Genomic DNA, 18,342 nt, shown 5'->3' with positions numbered 1-18,342 from the left:
CTGGAATTTTGACAGTTTTTTCTTTCAAAGATCATCCACAAAAAAATTATCAACGGTGTGGAGCTGGCGATCAGAATTGATACAATTTATGTACAATTTATGAGAAAATGTTTATTCTATGTTATTGTACATATTTAATCACACTTTGAGCGAAATGTTGCTAGCTTCCAAAATGGCGCTTTCTCAACAATATTACTATTTGTTTCGGCTCTGGCTCCTGTCTTATTGATTCTAGTTCTTGTCTGTGTTTTCTTTTAAATGTTTAGAGAGTTACAATAGTTATCTATTTATTTATGGCCTTATTTCCTCGTTTTTCTGTTTGTGCTTCATTTCATTAAATTTTCGGTGCTTCCTAGAATTCTAAAAACCAATCGTTGTTTTATGCGATGTGGCGACACTTATCGATTGCGTCAAATTGTAGCAAATAAAATTAAATCATAAATAGCATTTTTATTGCAGTTTCCATTTTAATGCCACCACACATTGGTGAACATCTCAATCATCATCGTTGCCGATGATATAAACAAACTAAAAATAATCGCAAACATTTTTTTCTCTTCACTATAAAATTTCGAAAGTTTCGAGCACGAATGAATTGACTCTTGAAAATGTGTGAGTGCTATTTATGTTAAAAAAAGAGAGAAAGATAGAAAAAAAAAGTGTACGATGGTGCTTTTCACTGAGTTTTTGACACGATACGATATATTAAGTCATTGAACGTTCGATTTAGAATATGCGGCCACGCGCGCAGAAATCATTTCCGAGAGAAATACACACATTCCGTATATATATAAATTATATGATGAAAAATAAATGACAATTAATTTTTTTAAAAAAATACACACACACACACTAACGCATCATTACACTTGGTTATTTCTTTCATGATTTTGAATTCGAACATGTGACTTTGATTGAAAGCGATTAAAAAAAAAATGTTTCATCTCGATAAAAAAAACGAATGGCCACGTTATCTAGTACTCAAACTTATTTATACAATTCCATTCAAAATCACTGAGTAGATCGCATATGAAAGTCAAATTAATATCATCTTTGAAGCTATTAAAAACCGAAATTGTCACTTGTGCAGCATCTGTTCCGTTTATAATACTTAAATGTTATTAAAATGAAATTTTTGAAGCTTACTACAACATTGCGTTAGACGCCGTTTCATTTTTGTGTTGAAGTGCCGCTTTGAAAGAACATTTTCTATTTTTACAAAATCCAATGAAATCCGCAAAAGATAATTGAACATTTATATTTTTATGTTCGATTGATCCTCCGTTAAGTTGCAAATAATTGTTCCGTGGGAAGAGAAGAGCATGCAGCTGAAGATCATGACGTCGTGTGGGTATATTATTGTTTCAAAGACAGACAAATCTAGAGTGTGCTTGTTTGTTGTTTTGTTTTTTTTTTTTTGTTACGATGAATTTCAAATTACTTATTGCATCACAATGGTGTGGCTGGGATTATGTGCTTCGATCCACTTCAGTGCTGCGGCTGATCTTTCACCAACCGATATATGTGATGTTGGGCGCCACAATTCGAATTCGCCACCTCAAACACATACGCAATGCACAGTAGCGTCTCATTGGTTTCTCGATTCGATACGACCTACATTCAAAAATACAAAATTGTTTTTTGTTTAGTTTTAGTTATTGATTTGTAATTAATTAAACGACAAGCGTCTACTGAGCGTGGGAGTGTGCTCACCTGTAATATTGTGAAGTTTTCAAGAACACTGTTCATCATGTATCGTTCGGGCAAACCCTTGAGCTTTTGAATGAAATTGATCATGTACTCGCACATTGGTGATCTTTGAATGCGATAAATAAACCTTGAACTTTCCAAGCGCGAATACTCCGTTTCCACCTTTTCCACCACCTGTTTACCAAACGAGCACACTTTTGTTGAACATGTTATCACAATGTTCTCATTGCTTTCGTATCTGTTTGAGGAGAAACAAAGACGGTGATTAATTTTCGATCATCGGCACATTTCAAGAGATACCGAAAGTGCGAAGCAAAACAAATACGTACTGGCTGGTGACAGCATAGAATGCTCCCGCTTCATCTGTAATATTTGTGTTCAAGTCTGCCCAGCATTTTACCAAATAAAATGCATTCTGTGGTCCTCTTTCGTACAATTCCTTCAAACCACCCGATTTTTCTGGGAACTTATCGCTGATTTCCTTTATGTTCACCGACTATTTAATCCAAAGCAAAAATTAAAAAAAAAAAATGAAAATTAGCATTCAAATCATTGTGACATTAAAAATAGTTGATTTTTACCTCGAGCAATGGATCTGAGTATGATGTTTTGCCATTGATGTGAACAAAGAGATGACGATACTGTAAAACAAATTCCAATTAGAAAACGGTACTTTCAATCGAATTTAAAGGTGGTGCTTACCACATCTTCTCGTTGAACTTCCATGAATGCGGAGAATTCTAATAGACGAAATTTGCTTGTGGCGATAGCTCGTCCTTCCCATGACGCCTGAGCTGATGGATGTCCAGCATCGATTTCGCCTGATATTGCTGTGGCCGGTTTACCTCCATATGGCTGTTGTGAGAATGGCTTAATGCTATCGAAAATAATCGAAGATCATAATATTAGATAAAAAAATCATTTCATCATAAGAATCAATCGAACTTACTCTTGTGAAGTGCTTGGTTGGAGACCCGGTTGCCAGAATTGCTGTAAACAAATGGAATGTTTTTCGTCAGCAAAAATTGACAATAACGAGAAAAAAAATGGTTTATGTAATGCGATAACGTGTATAAAACCTACCACTTTGAGTTTGGCTTGAATCTCTCGCAATTTTCGTCTGGCCAACACTTGTATATGTGAGCTCACTTGTTTTCTGGTTCTTGTTTTGCCCGTTCTCAGTTTGATGTATCGTGCTATAAGCTCATTTCGGCCTGTGAAAATAAATGATAAATTGTTTGTCTTTAAATTCGTTTTATTTGGTTAAAGTGTCTTATCCAAACAAATGCATTTGTTTGCATTATAAATGGCATTTATTTAAAATGTACATTTCAGCGAAATTGATTACGTTTCTGCCATGCCATGCGTGATCGTGATTTGAAGTATTTTTTACTCGATAAAAGAGTATGTCAGGTATTAATCATGCAAATACAATCATTTGCGACTCATTTGAAGCGAATCGAATTTTTCATTTTCACTTACCATACATTTTTCCTTCGTCGGAAAGGATGATTTTTCTTCGGCCGCATGGTGGATAAATGGCGAGAGCTTCTTGAAAACTTTGTTCAATGTCTGGACTCCAGACACCTTCAGCATCGGCCGACGACAAATCTTTGTCGTCGTCGCTCATATCGCCCACATCTAGATGTTTATCCACCCCCAGGAGATCAACTGATCCCAAAGGACCAGCTCCTCCGCCAACTGGTGTCCACGGCGAAGTAATGTTGGCGGTTCCAATTAAACTGTCTGTAAAATACGAAGAAAAAACAAAACGAACAAACAAATTATTGAAAAGCATATGAAATGGTCGTATGCATATGGAATCGTTGCAATATCCGTATAGTTAGTGTGCCAAAATGAAATGAATCGTTTGATTTATATTATGAAATGATACATTCGAGCAATTGCAACAATTTTTTTAATGGCATTAAGGAAACCACAGCCGGGCACATTTACAGCGCATTTTGATGAATGTTTAACATTTGTTCCATATTTTGTCGTTGTATTGTTTGTTGATTGTTTTCGTTATTTCTTTTTTTTGTCGGTCGATACTTGTGAAAAGCAGAAGAAAGAAAAATACAACAACTTCATGGATTTCATGTGAAAAATTCGAATTCAGATGAATTGGATTGGGAAGAGAGAGAGAGCGAGAGAGATCGAAATAGAATTGAATTTGAAGACGAATGGAAATATTATTGCAGATTCATTGAAATCCAAAACTCGCCAACTCGGAGCACTTGAAACCAAACGGAGAGAGAGAGAGAGAGTATGTGTGTAACAACAATCGAAATGTTAGCGCAATAATGAATTATAATAACATCTTGAAATTCATAAAATGCATCGTTGAAATTGCACACCAAATAAAAGTAACAATAACAACAACAATAAAATGAAATTCTAAACAAACCAATAATTTCAATAGAATGCAACAAACGAAATGAAATAAATTTTATGCACACACCAAATTGAAGCGCGATGTGCTCTCGCGTTTGCACCATGCGCGCTCACCAACCGGAGAGTATATTAGGAGAGAAAGGAAAAGCAATCGGATGAAAAGTGATTTGAAATAGAAGAGAGATAGACAGAAAGACAGAGAAGACAGAGAAAAAAAGAGTGGCGATGAATGAAAAAAAAGCACAACACAAAATAAATAAATGTGTGCAATTACCACAAAAAAATACTAAAAACAGCAGTAAAAAAACAAACAATAAATAACTAGGAAATTCTCGACTCTTATTTTTCGCTTATTTTTTCGCTATTTTTCTTCTTTTTTTTATATAAAATAGTGTGGATTGAGTATTCTAGATAGTTGCGCTTTCGGTTCTATCTCTAACTGAGCATGTTCTCTGTTGTTGTGTTTTTGTTCTTTTTCTCGATTAACAAGCGCTGCATTTTCTGGAAATCACAACAACAATGAGATTTGTAATAACAAAGAAGCAATTATGTAATGATCAAATTCGACCGCATCAATCTGCAATCACAAAACGCCGTAATAATAATTTTCCATCCGCTTAGACAAAGAGTGCAAAGTGAAGAGAAGAGTGAGAGAGTGATGGAGAGAGAGAGAGAGAGAGAGAACCAACAATAATAATAACAACAACAACAATAATAGCAACATATATAACTTGAGAGAAAGAAAACAATAAACAAGCAAGAAGAAGAAGAAGCAACGAAAAAAAAGGGAACCCAGAAGAAAATAAACATGACATGGGCAGCTCGCAACTCTGAAGAACTGCACGAACAACACAGCAAAGAGCAACAAAAGAAAATCATATATACACAAACATGCATAAACGATTTTTACAAGATTACGGTGTAAATGCGCGCATAAATGCAATTGTATTTGATTTTTTCGGTTTTAAGAGTGGAAACCATTAGTACACTTCTCTTTTCTATGGTTCTTTTACGGTTGTTGCTGCTGTTACTGCTGTTTTGTTGTTGTTGTTGTTATTTTGATTGTGTATATGCTTATTTTGTTGTTGTTGTTATAATTCTGTGTTTGCTGTAGCCCACTTGCACTCGTAAACTTTAGCCATTGGCACTGGTAAACATAAGACACATATCACACAAGAAAATAAAACGAGCGTAATAAGAACTAGAAACTTGAAAGAAAGATAGAAAGGAAGGAGAAGTGCTCGTATGCAGCGCTCGTACAAAAGACAACATACACGCGAATGGAAAAAGAAGAGGCCAATCAAGCAAAATGAAGTTTTACACAGAAAAAAAAACCCGAACGAATGAAACACGCATTCAGAGGAAAAAAAACTATATAGAGAGGGCGCAGCGGAGTGAAAGAGTAGGAATGATCGAGAATCGTATGTATACGAAGCAATCAACGCGTTCGCTCGCCTCGGTGTGTGTGTGTGTGTGAAGAAATTCATATTCTTTTATGCTGTCGCTGACTCATACAGGTGTTTTATTGATATACGGAGTTGAATTGATTTTTCTTTCTTTATGTTTACTTTTTACTGGCACCCAGAGGCTAAAGAATAATCGACGAATTGTCAAAAAAAATGTTTTGCCCCTTTTTTACAAAACATATGAACTTTTTGATTATTTAACCAAATGATTTCATCGCACACTACACATGATTGGAGCTCTCGAGAGAATGTGCAAAAAAAAAAAATCGGAAACCACTTAGTTTTTTTCTCTATTCAGGGGAAATTTCCAGCGATGAAATGGGCATTAAATTGAACGATCAATCGCACTGTTTCACTGCTAAAAACGATCATTTCATTCGACTTAACACTATAATTGATTAACTTATTATTATAATTTCGGATATTTTTTTTTGTCTCATCGGTTGATTTTTGAGTTTCGCTACCTTTTCGTAAATTCAGCGCGGTCGCTGTTAATTTCGGATCCGAAGGATGCGACATTCGCTCTTTGTGATTCATATATGATATTTTATGTTATTTTTTTCGTCGTCGGTGAAACTTTCAAAAAGTTGTGAACTGATTGTTGTTGTTGTTCTTTTTGTGTGTATTTGTCAATGGACTTTCAATTAGAGTTCCATACACGCACCAAATATTACATTCACTCACGATAAATGTAAGTTGCCGCGCAATCGATGCCAAGTAAAGAAAATAAGTTGTAAGTGTTTCGAGTTCAACACGAAAATGATATAATGAATACACTGAACACTCTGGCAGAAGCAGAGCAGCAGCAGCACACAAAAAAATGCTTCAAAATTATCAAATTGATGTTTTTCGCCAGCGAAATCAGAACGAAAACGCAAACACGCGCAAAATTTTGGTTAACTTGAAATCGTCGTATTTTTTTGTGAAATTATATATATATAATCTTTTTTTTTTGTTTCAAGAACCGAAAATCGTGAACCGAATAATTAATATAAAATCAAATTAAAAACGACAAATTAAACGGCTAAAATGAACACGAAAGAAAAGTGTAATAAATGAAACGAACGAAAAAAAAAATAATATAAATATAATTAAATGGTCACAGAACCAATATGTATTACACACAGGTTACACAGCACAACACTTATTGTATAATAAATCTGTCGTATTGTCCGTATTGTCCGTTATTACCAACATTCGAAAGATGAATTGAACGATATTCTGTGGTATATTTTTATTCACATACGGAATGGTTGGTGCCGTGTGCATAAACACATATGTAACCATAATGTGTATGACTGTATTTTCGTGTGTGCTTCAATCGTCGTACGTCGAAGTAATAGGCGAACGCGATTGGTGTGTATGGTCAACCCGTGTACGAGCGACAGAGATCGAAAATGAAATGGCATGAAACGAATACAACAAAAGCAGAAAAAGAAGGATTGAATGAATAGTAATGAAACGAAACGAGAACCAGTCATAATCATGAAATAAACAACATACGAACCAATATAACATGTACGTTTTCAGTTCGAACGTGCTTATACACGTATTTGGATCGTGAAAATATCGGTATAGTGAAAACATACACCACCAAATGAATTACATTTACATTCGGCAGAGAAAAAAAAGGTACATAACAATAACGAGGAAGAGAGAGAGAGAGGAGAGAGAATACGAAGTGAAAAACACACAACGTTTAATCGAATGTATGGGCCAACGTTGTTTTGCTATCTTCTTCTAACCCAATGCCAATGATATTGTGTTCGCTTTTAATCGAATGGACGATCGCACAACTCGTATGCTCAATATCTCTTTCCCGATCTGTTTCTCTCTCCCTCGAGCGTATGCACACGATTGATGTGTGTGTGTGTGTGTGTGTGTGTGCGCCTGCTGTCGTTACTCACAAAACTATCGATATGTGTATAGGTGAAAACGCTCGGTGCGATGCCTATGCATTCGTGCAAATGTGTAGTTCGCTATAATGTTGTCGTCGATTTTGGTGAATGATGATGAATATAATGGAACGTAAAGCGTGTTCTGCCGTTGTATTTTCAAATTCAATGTAAATACGTATGGATGTATGCATAGAGAAAGAACCCTTTTGACCGTTTTATTTTATATTCATTCTCTCTTTGCTCGCTATAATTTGTTCTTATGTAGTTGGTTAATTCGTTGCTGCGATGTGTTCGTTTTACCTTAACCTTTTTTTTCGCTGTAAATCGCATTCAAAGAACAACTAAGCGATTCTCGCGAAACAACAACAACAAAAACAACAATACGACATATAGGTGCGATCGCGTTGAATTGAAAACAACCTGAATTGTATTGATATAAATCGAGCGCGCGAACTTCATCTGCACGGTTTCTACATAAGCAAAGTCAATGATCACAGATACAAAATGCATTCGATCGATCTTCTTCTTCTTCTTTTTCGTTTTGTTTTCAGAATGAGCCAAGATCATTTGTTTTGCATCACACAAGATCTATTGTTTGGTCTATTATCTTTTATGTCGAGGTTTTTCCATTGAATGTTTTAATGCAACAATATATGAGATTTTGCATTGAAGCTCAAATTTGACTCCAAAAAAACGTAAAAATAAAAAACAACCGCAATGTAGGAGAAAAGAATCGAAAATGAATTGTGTGCCAGATCATATTACGGCCGATTCCAAAATCACACTGTCACATCATCATCTCCGATTTCATGGTGCGCTTACGAAAGAAAAAGTTAACAGCAACAACAACAATGACTGCAACATTTAATGATTCTCAAATGTACATCAGTTTGTAATTTGCTGACTGTCACCGAAATTCAATGCTCAATTCTCGCGATTTTTTTGGCTGTTTTTTCTCTCTTTCTCAATCTCCCCCTTCTCCTTTCTTTCTTGACTTTTGTTTACTTCGGCTTTATATACAAATAAATTACACATTTATTTACCTCAATCGACGTTTATTTCTTTGTCGTATTTTATTTCGTTTCCCGTTCGAATGTTTGGTTAGAAGTGATGTATTTTCAATTTTATATTTCGCTTTATTTTCATTTATGTATATAAACAATGAATCCCACTTTCGTATGGCAATGATCGCGCACTGCAATAGCCAAGCCATAATACGACGAAAGTAGTAAGGAATAAGATAATAAATAAATAGATTGTATGAGTGCAGCAAAAGTCTGGTTGAGCCACATAAAGCAATGGATGTTGAACAGAATAAATGAAAGAAAATGAAGAGATGGAGAAAGAGAAGAAGAAGAAGAAAAAATAGCGGCCGTACCAATTAAATAAAATAAAACGTGAAATAAAGAGACACAACACCAAATGAACATCAGCAGCCGCAGTACCAGTAGCACTAAGCAATAACAAACAGGCTCAAATACAAGCCCAACAAAATGTGCGCTGCACACACAGCCAGCGAGGGAAAGAGAGATAGAGAGAGAAGAACAAAACACCATTCGAACCGATCCTATTTTACTTTGTGTGTTACGATCTCTTGATGCAGCGTCATTTCAATTGGTTTTGTGCACTGAAAACCGTCCGCTTTTGAAAATGCATCGCGAAAAGTAAGTCAACAACGGGCCCAACCAACATGCACACAAATCCACGTTCCGTCTGTGTGACGAAACGAGAGAGAAATAGAGATTTGGATGAACATGCCATGTATTTAGCATTAAAATATGAGTCAGTCAAACTCGTATTACGTGCACTGCACATTCAGTTTTGCTCTTTACAAATGCGTTCTGACTCCGTACGTTCACTCGCCTTTTCTCCCTCACGCTCTCTCTCTCCCTATGGCACACACTCCGGTACCCGTGATACAAAAATTGCTTCATCTCCCATTCAGACTGTACCCTGCGCTTTTGATATACACACTCTTGAGTCTTGCATGCACCAAAATATAGGTAGACGACAACAGTGAATATGAATTGAAAAAAAAAAAAACAAACCGTTCCATATAACATCATTATGAAGGCACACGTTTTGTTACTTTCAACGAACGTGCAAACATACAATCTCATTCAAAATTTTGTACGTTTATATAGGTGCGCGTTGTTGATATTCACTGGCGTTAGAACATCATGCACTTTAGCAATAAAATATATGTACACGCTCATCACCATTGATGGGTCTCGATTTTATGTTTTCCTTTTATCCAAGTTGGTTGTTTTTTTTGCCAAATGGACATTATTTCCACGCGAACAACCATTTGAAATATTAAATAAATCGCATAATCCCAGCCATTGACAGGTAAATTGAATATAAAATCCGACTACGTATCAAAGTGCTGCCGCATCAAATGTTACACTTTTATAGCACGATCTAATCTCGCAATTTCAAATGCTAAATTCAAATTTCTAATCCGATGACTGTCTCTTTCTCTTTTCGAATTTAAAATTGTTCTAATCATTTTGATGTTGTTGTTTTACTAATCGTAAAGGTGAAAACTATAAATACAGAAAACCGGTTCGTATTCAATTCGCTCTCTCATCATCATCATCATCATCAGCAGCAGCATCATCATCATCATCACACTGAAAACCGAATGAATATGAACCGAAAAAAAACAAGCACATTTAGTCTACGTTATGTATTTTGGTGCCATTGGTGAATGGTTTACATAATTCGATTCAAACAGTGCAGTTCATCGTATTTACTTCGATTTGAGCAAATGAACAACAAAAAAATGAGATGTTGCTGTTGCTTAGTTAAGAGTACGTGATGGCTAAGAGACAGAGTCAAAGAGAGAGAGGGAGACCGTGAATATTCCATTGCATCTATCTAATTCGAACGAAAACAAAACGATCATTTATCAAGATTCTTAGATGCATCATCCGATTATATTCTTATTCGTATGATTCTAATACCCGTGCACATATTGAGGACAAGACGAGGCGAGAATGGGAGAGACGAAAAACACGAGATGTGTTCCAAGTAAATGAGAGAAGACAACGACAACGGCAAACGTATTTATGTACTTGATTTTGTGCCATTCTCCTCAACTTCGTTTGCCTGTCTTTTGCGTGTCGTCGTTGCTCTTTTTTCCTCTGCATCATCTTTGGCTTTTCTGTTTCATGTCGAGTGTGTATCATTTTAACTCTTCTATCTCGTTTACTTTATCTCAAGCCCATTTTCATTTTGATTCTGTTCATTGGGGCTCAGGCTCGCTCTTTTTTATTCATTTTCTGTCGATTGTTCTTCACTAGGGGATAACCGTGAATTGCAGATCGAATAATTTATAATAATAAACGCTATTTCTCTCTATTTTTCACTAATTCTGCTAGTATTTCTACTAGTTTGTTCTAATACTGCTATTTTTTGCTAATTTCTCTAGTACGTCAAAAATATTGCATACGTCAGATTGACAGCATGATCGAATAACTGAAATGTGTTTACGTAAATGTTTCAAGTTGACACTTTCAACGTGTATATTTGAAGCAGGCACTAGCGTATACGTTTTCAGTAAGAAATCTGTCATCAAATCTACATTTCCGATTGCAATTCGTAAATTGTAGTTAATACAGATGAAACGTGCTTGGTTACGTGCCATTGAATATATTTTTATTTAAAAATGAGAAAAAGCGTATTAAACTACATATTTTGATACATTTTAGTTCAACACTATTCAATTCGTTTGTTTTGTGAATTTTATTTTAATTAATTATTTCAATATATTCAAGAATAAATGCTTACTAAAGTATATACGTGTACAGTGCTAATTCTGCTATTTATTGCTAATTTTGCTATTTTCTTCATGTAAGTTTCCCTATTTTTTTGCTAATGTGCTAATTCTAATTCGCATGGATATCCCCTAGGTTCTTCATTCTGTGTGTGGTTGTTGTGTTTCTTTTTTTTCTCGTATGACTGTATTTTCCTTTCGACGCTGTTTTTTTTTTGTTTTGTCGCGCGGCGCAACAATCAAATTAAAAGGATGAAAACGATAGTTTCTTATCGCTCGATTTTCGTAATATCTTTTTCAAATATAGCCTTTTGTGTTTCGGTCGTTTTGTTCGTTCCCTCAACAATTCTTCACTAATTTTCAATTACATGACCGATGACGCTGACGACCACAACGACTGAATCATTTTATGTTTATAATAATTAATATAATTGTAGTTTTATATGGGCTGAGGCAGTGTTTACGATTGTGAATTGATTTAAGAGCAACAGCTGTACAGTCGCTGATGTAAATCGGAGAATACACTCACCTCGGTATCACGAAATTGGAAAACGAACGGGGCAAAACATATAAATGTGTATTGTATGTGGCACTGGGTTCAAGCTGTCTGTAATGGATCATAAACCCACACATTCACATCGACTACCGAAATCGAATCTTAAAACACGAAATCAGAGTTGTTTTCCATATCGCTGTGAATCATCATCTATCGCTTCATGTATAATTTTTGATCAATTGATGGCAATTAATTCAATAAATAAGACATTATATAAACAAAAATTAATGCTAACGATTTCAATGTTTCAATATACATATCTGTCTCGATGTGTGTTTAATTTGTATAATTTTTCATCGGCGAGTGTTTTTTTTTTTTTGCTTGGTTGAGAAAATCAAGCCGGGCCTGATGACAGTAAAAAAAAATCTTTTTTCTTCTTCTGATTCACACCGAAATCGGTGCTTGATCGTTTCGAGTCCTCTCTATAAATTTACGTCAAAGAAAACGGACAAAAAATCCCCAATGTTCCAAAAGTTAAAAATAAATGCGGTGTGCAAAGAGAAAGAGCACACACCAGCGCGTAAAATGAATTAAAAATAGCCATAATTTCGGTGTGTTGTTTGAGGATTAAAACACGTAATAGCCTCATACGCTGCCTTTTACATTGTACGCGCAGCTTGTATGCTGCTATTTCTCTTACTCACAATACTCGGCTTGATCATTTAATATGAATTCGCGAGCGCGATATTTTGTATGCCATAGTCGACGGTACGATTAAAAACGGCGAAGCGCGCAAAAATTAAGAGAGCCAGTTGAGAAATAAAAAAACACCAGAGAAGAGACAAAAAGGAAAGAAAAAACACACGAATACACGGAAAAAGGTTACGTTTCATTATATATATTTTTTTTTTTATTCTTCTTCTGCAGTGTGGCAACTGTGTATTTTTCATGTTTTTTTTCTGCTGCTTTTATTTCGGCTTTCTTTCGTCGTCATTTGCCAACTTTTTTTTTTCTCGTTTAATTCTGTTTCTTTTCGCAGTTGCTTGCTTCATTTATTTTGTAAATCTCATGGTTTTCTTTTACGCAAACTTAAAATTTATATTTATATGCGTGTAGATTTATAATGTCAGAGTTTATGAGAAGCAACTGATTTTCTGGATATATAATATTTTGATTGTTTCTATCCTTCTGCATCTCTTTCTCTCTCTCTCTTCCTCTTTCACACACTGTCTTTCGCTCTCGCTTGGCTTGCTGATTTTGCGCCGACGCTCATTTTCATAATCGGTCGATTTGGTTTCGTTGAGTTGTGGCGATGGTGAAAAGTGAGTAAAGGCGATCGTGTGCACCGATTTGTATTTTCAATTTTTCTTAACTTCGTTTTTCCCACTTTCTCAATACTGACCGAGACTGGTCGAAAGAGAGTCTGATTCTATAAATGAAATCATTGTGTTCGTTGTTGTTGTTGTTTTTTTTATCCGTCTTCTTTTTTTTTCTTTTTCCACTTCCCAATTTCCAAACAAAATATAAATAATGAATGAAAGAAAAATCGAGCGTTGACTGGTGTGGACACGGTTCGCGCACCATATATACATTTTTATATGAAAAAAAAATCAAAAATAAATTGAAATCGTTTGCCATTAATTTTGGCCGTCATACATCTCTATGGTGGCAATGGTGGTTCTGCCGAGATTTCAATTGAGCTTCTGTGCTTTTTTTCCCTCCTTTTCTTTGCTTTTTTCCGTAGAAAATTTGACACATGACCTTCAAATCTGTTTGCGCTTATAAACATTAAGCATTTTCAATGGTTTTTGATGAAAATACACTCTGACAAACAAATTAAAACTTTTAAGAGATCATTTGGGAAATCGGTCGGTGATAAAATGCCAGATGCTACTTTGACGTAGTTTATGTATAGAAGCTAATAGTTTTTTTTTGGTGTTGGTAGATTTCATAGCAAAAACCCATGAATCATTGCTTGGTTTTCATATTACAATCAAAAATTTATTAACGCCATTCACATTGAAGTGAAAGATTGACGCATTTTGTAGAAAGATAGAGATTTGTTGTTATTTTTACAAATGCGTATGAATTCATCAAAAATGAAAACAATTGCGCCAATTTACTGATAAAATGAGTAAAAAAAATAGAATTACGAAAAAAATATGATAACTCATTGCCAAAAATGGAAGCAATGGAATGAATGTAAAATTGTTGTATTATCAACATCTCATGGGTAAATAGAATTGTTCTGAAGAAAATGTTAAAAATGTGAAAAAGTGAATATTACATTAATTTATGTAAAATTTATCACATTTGATTTTAGCTGTATTCAATTGATCGAGCAAATTAACGATATGTCGCTGAGGTAAATTGATACTGTTTTTCTTTCAATTCCTCCTTTGCCATATTGCCGTGTACGAGGTCTGTTATTGAGGTAATATTGAGGTAAGTGAGTGATGAAGTGGAGGCTGTTAAGAAGAATCGATTAATACGGTGCTTGAAAGTAATACGTTTAATTGTTGCGCATTAACATTAGCGTAAATTGATAATCGTGTATTTGCAAGCTGTTGCACTTTGAGGTTTCTTTCTCTTCTTTGAGCGTGTACCGACGAGACCAGGCAGTCAGTCAGCCAGGCACACGTATTACATACTTATGCATATATACGTTTATTTCGTGTGTTGCCACATCGAGCACACGCACAACCACACACACAAAATATATCGCTAAATATATACGTGTCTAAGAGTTGAATGTGACGAGGTGAATACATTGGCTTGGAATATCATTTATGCCATTTATGCGATTGCAATCTTTGTTTTCGGTCTTTGGATGTTTTCTAGTTTTTTTCATTATGTTTGTCGAAGCGAAGGTCTTGCAATAGCGAGGCTATGGCAACAACAACACCATCAACCGCAACCACGACAAATACAAAAAAAAGAAACGAAACAGCCAATTTATTAATTTGTATTTAATTGATGTGTGTACCTGTGTTCACCTAAGCACTGTGTGCTGCGAAAATGACAAAAACAAAGTGCAACACAAAAGAGAAAAGGCAAGAAACGACTATGAAGAAGAAGAAGAAGAACCAGCAAAGAGAATGAAACGAAGAAGAAGCAGAAACAAAAAATAAAGTGCTTCTGCAGTACCCAAGAGCAAGCATTTAAACCGAAACATGTCGGTGAATCGGATGATGTGTTTTGTGATTGCAACTTAAATTGTGTTCACATAAAGAATAGAGCATGGTGACGATGCTATGCTCAATAGAATTCTATAAAATGCATATATACAAAACATCGGTGGGTTCGTTTTTTCTTCTTCATATACGCTGCATAACAACAACACATACACAATTGAACACATATTTTGCGCACGTAAACCAAGGGTGATAGAGCTGAATTGTATCTATCCAGCCAACGTTATTTTGGTTCGATTGCATGCTGATCGAGTTTGTACTGTATTTACTATTTCGAATATGTAGGTATGAGCGTGCCAGCGATTCGTTATATCCATAAGCCTGATGATGAATCGACAACGTTTATATACACACGAGAGAGAAAAAAACCGAGCGCACAGAGAGATATATCAACGCTACACTTGGATATTGTGCCTTTCATGTATATACACGTACTATTTGCATTATATATATTACATGATCTACGCGATGTTGACGAATCAGGGGCACCGTCTGAAAAATACACACTGCGTCCCTTATCGTGAACTCATTGCTTTTGCTGATAATTTTCATTTTCACAGCGATCCGTTTTACTACAATGATAAGCTTTTATCATATTTTAGTCATAACTTCTACAAATGGCCCAAACAATTGCATAAATCTTGAAGTTGTTTGTTAAATCGACAAGAAAAAAGAGAAATTATCGAAGCAACTTCGGGTGATTAGTGTGGTGATGATTCAGACGCGATTAGGCTTTTTTCCAGACGGGCACGAATCTACCTATATATATATTTGGCCGTTGCGTGTGAGCTAGTATGTGTGTGTGTTTGTATGTAAACGTATGTATTTGGGTGATACGTGGAACGCCATCTTATTGAAATATTTCAACTAACACAAATATTCATCTCATTAAATTCCACAGAAAATATTTTCATGTTTCATTTCGAGTCAGAACCGAATGGAAAAAAAGGGGACCGACAAACAGAAACGCGAATCAGAATGCACATAATAAAAGCCAAAGAGAAGCGTAACGAGAAAGGAAAAAACCCAATAAAAACGAGTGTGTCGCGTTTTAACCATGAACCAAAATGAAATAAAAATAAAATAAAAAAAATAAAAAAAAAAAACGAAAAATTGAGAACACAATTTGTATGCGAAGAATTTCCAGAAAATGAGCGAAAAATAAAGTCGGAGAAAAAGTAGAATTTTTTTTTTGTGTATATGTATGAACAAAACGGTCGAAAAATGCATGCAAACAATGAACATGAACATGAATTTGTTATTTTTGATCGTTACTTACCCAGTGTAAATGAATTAAAATGCTCAATCTGGGTCTAAGAATAAATTGCACTTGCAATATTTTTAATTATAAGATTTGTTGTGCAACTTGCAACAGAAGTCAGTCTCTTTTTCGGCTTTTTATTTAAAACAAAAAAATTCAAATCGTCACACAAATTTCGCTTTAAAAAAATATTTAAATCGCTATTTAAAATCTCTTTGATTAGTCACACTTTCATTCACTTTCCAGAGATTCGTAAAAATTCGAGATATTTTCTTTTTTCTATTACAAATAAAAGGTTCGCATTTATGATGTTTGAAAATTAAAATAATATAGATAAAAAGAGACAAAAAAAAATTTCAACCCGAATTATCAACAATCGTCTAGTATTATTTAGGATGTATGTTGCGGCTAGCTGCTGTGCTGCTGAGTACTAAACGAACGACAGAGAAACGAAAACAAACTGCTTCTGTTGCGTACAATCGTAAAACTATTTCATCGAATATGTGTGGAATGCCAAGAATGGCAGATATTGCAATATGTTAACGTGTATTCTGTTGAATACAGTTGTGTTTTCGTTATTTCATTCGTTGTCGTCGTCGTTGTCGGGCCATTCGTTCTCTCGCATTCTCATTCGCTTTCCTATATACTTCTATTTTGGCCAGTTGTTTGCGTGCGTTGTGTACGTATATAACATTGGCATAGGCACACACACCGTACATGCACGATGAATTGAATTATGTGTTCGAAACATATATCTACCTACATACACACAGACACACAAGTCTCAAGCATTTGTCGTGTTCGCGTTTCGGCTCCCTTTTCATCCACGTTCAACGTATTCTCGTTCTGTTCAACATATTCAATTTTAACGATGGAATGGTTGAAATGTAAGGCAAGTGAATGCCTGACTGCGCATACACATACGTTGCGCAGCGGAACGGCTGTTGCTGTACATTTCACATCGAGACACATTCTAGTGGATATGGACGGCAGGCCGCTTGCGAATAAGTCCGCATCAAAATGACTGTAAATAACACAGTTCTATGGACATATGCACAATACGATGGAATTGTGACGTATTAAATCTTTCTCACTCTTCCCTCTGGCAATGTGTATGTGAATCGATGCGTTTTTCCACTCATGTCGCCGCCATCGGCTCCTTTTACACAAATATCAATGAACTATGTGAATAGACAGCGAAAGCATATGTGTTTCACTGTACGTGAGTTAATGCAATGTTGTTATGCTATGAACTCAACCGTTTTCATGCTTGCATTCGACCGATGCCATAACATAGAGCACATCAAACAGCAATTGAATACGCTCGTGTGCTATAAACGATTATAGCAAATGCAATGTACATTTGGTTTTACTTCCGTTACATCTGCAGCACTGACTCAGCAATCACCGTTCGCCCTTCTGAAAAATCAAATCAAAAGGTGCAATCAAAAAGGGTACATATCGCAGGAAAATGAAAACATTTATAGAAAAAAACGATGTCATTTGTTTTGATTGATTTAATTTTATTGAACTGCTCATTCGTCATTATTTCGTTTGTTTGTGTGTGTTTTTTTTTAAATTTTCTTAATTTCTGTTTGATTCTTCTGTTAGCTTGCTTCCATTCAGACAATCTGAAGAAATATTTCTCTATCTTCTCTCTGTGTGTTTGTTTGTTTTTCTCTAGTTAGTCCCTCATATGTACATAGTTTAGGAATAGTTTTTTTTTAATAATTCGACCTTTTTTCCATAGATTTCTTGCAATTTTTTATTTACTCATATTTTCTTGTTAATTAGTGTTAGTTCGTTTTTCATAGTTAATTTTTTTTAAAGCATGAATTCCTTAGCAAAGAAGATAGTGCAATTGGAAGCTGTTGGTTTTTTAAAAGGTGTGTATGCGTTTGTGTCAATTTTGCAGCCAAAATTTCAGTGCGGAAAAACTGTTAGAACATTGGAAGAAGATTAGAATAATAATTTTATTTTGTGTTTGCTAGAAAAAAATGAAACTATGTATGTGTTTTTATGCCTTCAATTGATTTTACTTCAAATATTGACCGTTCTATTGAATTCTTTGAATTTATAAATGTGACGCAATCAGTTCAATTTTTTTCTAATTTGTTTTTAAATTTTAATTCTACTAAATATGTT

The 18,342-nt window shown here is 35.0% G+C and overlaps 1 protein-coding gene across 3 annotated transcripts; it reads right to left on the bottom strand.

The window, feature by feature from the left end:
• Positions 1-1,400: 1,400 nt before the first annotated feature.
• On the bottom strand, positions 1,401-17,113 carry LOC116349317 (protein scalloped). Of its 3 annotated transcripts, XM_031780700.1 has the most exons (9): positions 6,035-6,550; positions 3,193-3,456; positions 2,794-2,924; positions 2,660-2,700; positions 2,413-2,587; positions 2,292-2,351; positions 2,040-2,206; positions 1,714-1,948; positions 1,401-1,614 (listed from the first exon to the last, which is right to left on the bottom strand). In XM_031780700.1, exons 1-9 carry the CDS (start codon positions 6,105-6,107, stop codon positions 1,489-1,491), a joined length of 1,272 nt encoding a protein of 423 aa, XP_031636560.1. In that variant the 5' UTR covers positions 6,108-6,550; the 3' UTR covers positions 1,401-1,488. The 3 variants fall into 3 exon arrangements, with proteins under 3 accessions (XP_031636560.1, XP_031636561.1, XP_031636558.1); XM_031780701.1 differs by lacking the exon at positions 6,035-6,550 and adding an exon at positions 16,216-17,113 and having other exon boundaries at positions 2,660-2,924; XM_031780698.1 differs by having other exon boundaries at positions 2,660-2,924; positions 6,035-6,557.
• Between the last annotated feature and the right edge of the window lie 1,229 nt (positions 17,114-18,342).

The sequence above is a fragment of the Contarinia nasturtii genome, unplaced genomic scaffold (genome assembly GCF_009176525.2).
Source record: "Contarinia nasturtii isolate CC-2019 unplaced genomic scaffold, AAFC_CNas_1.1 Cnas_scaffold_2861, whole genome shotgun sequence".
NCBI lineage: Eukaryota > Metazoa > Arthropoda > Insecta > Diptera > Cecidomyiidae > Contarinia > Contarinia nasturtii.
The sequence above is the reverse complement of the archived record's forward strand: the minus strand, read 5'-3'. Positions and strand labels throughout refer to the sequence as shown.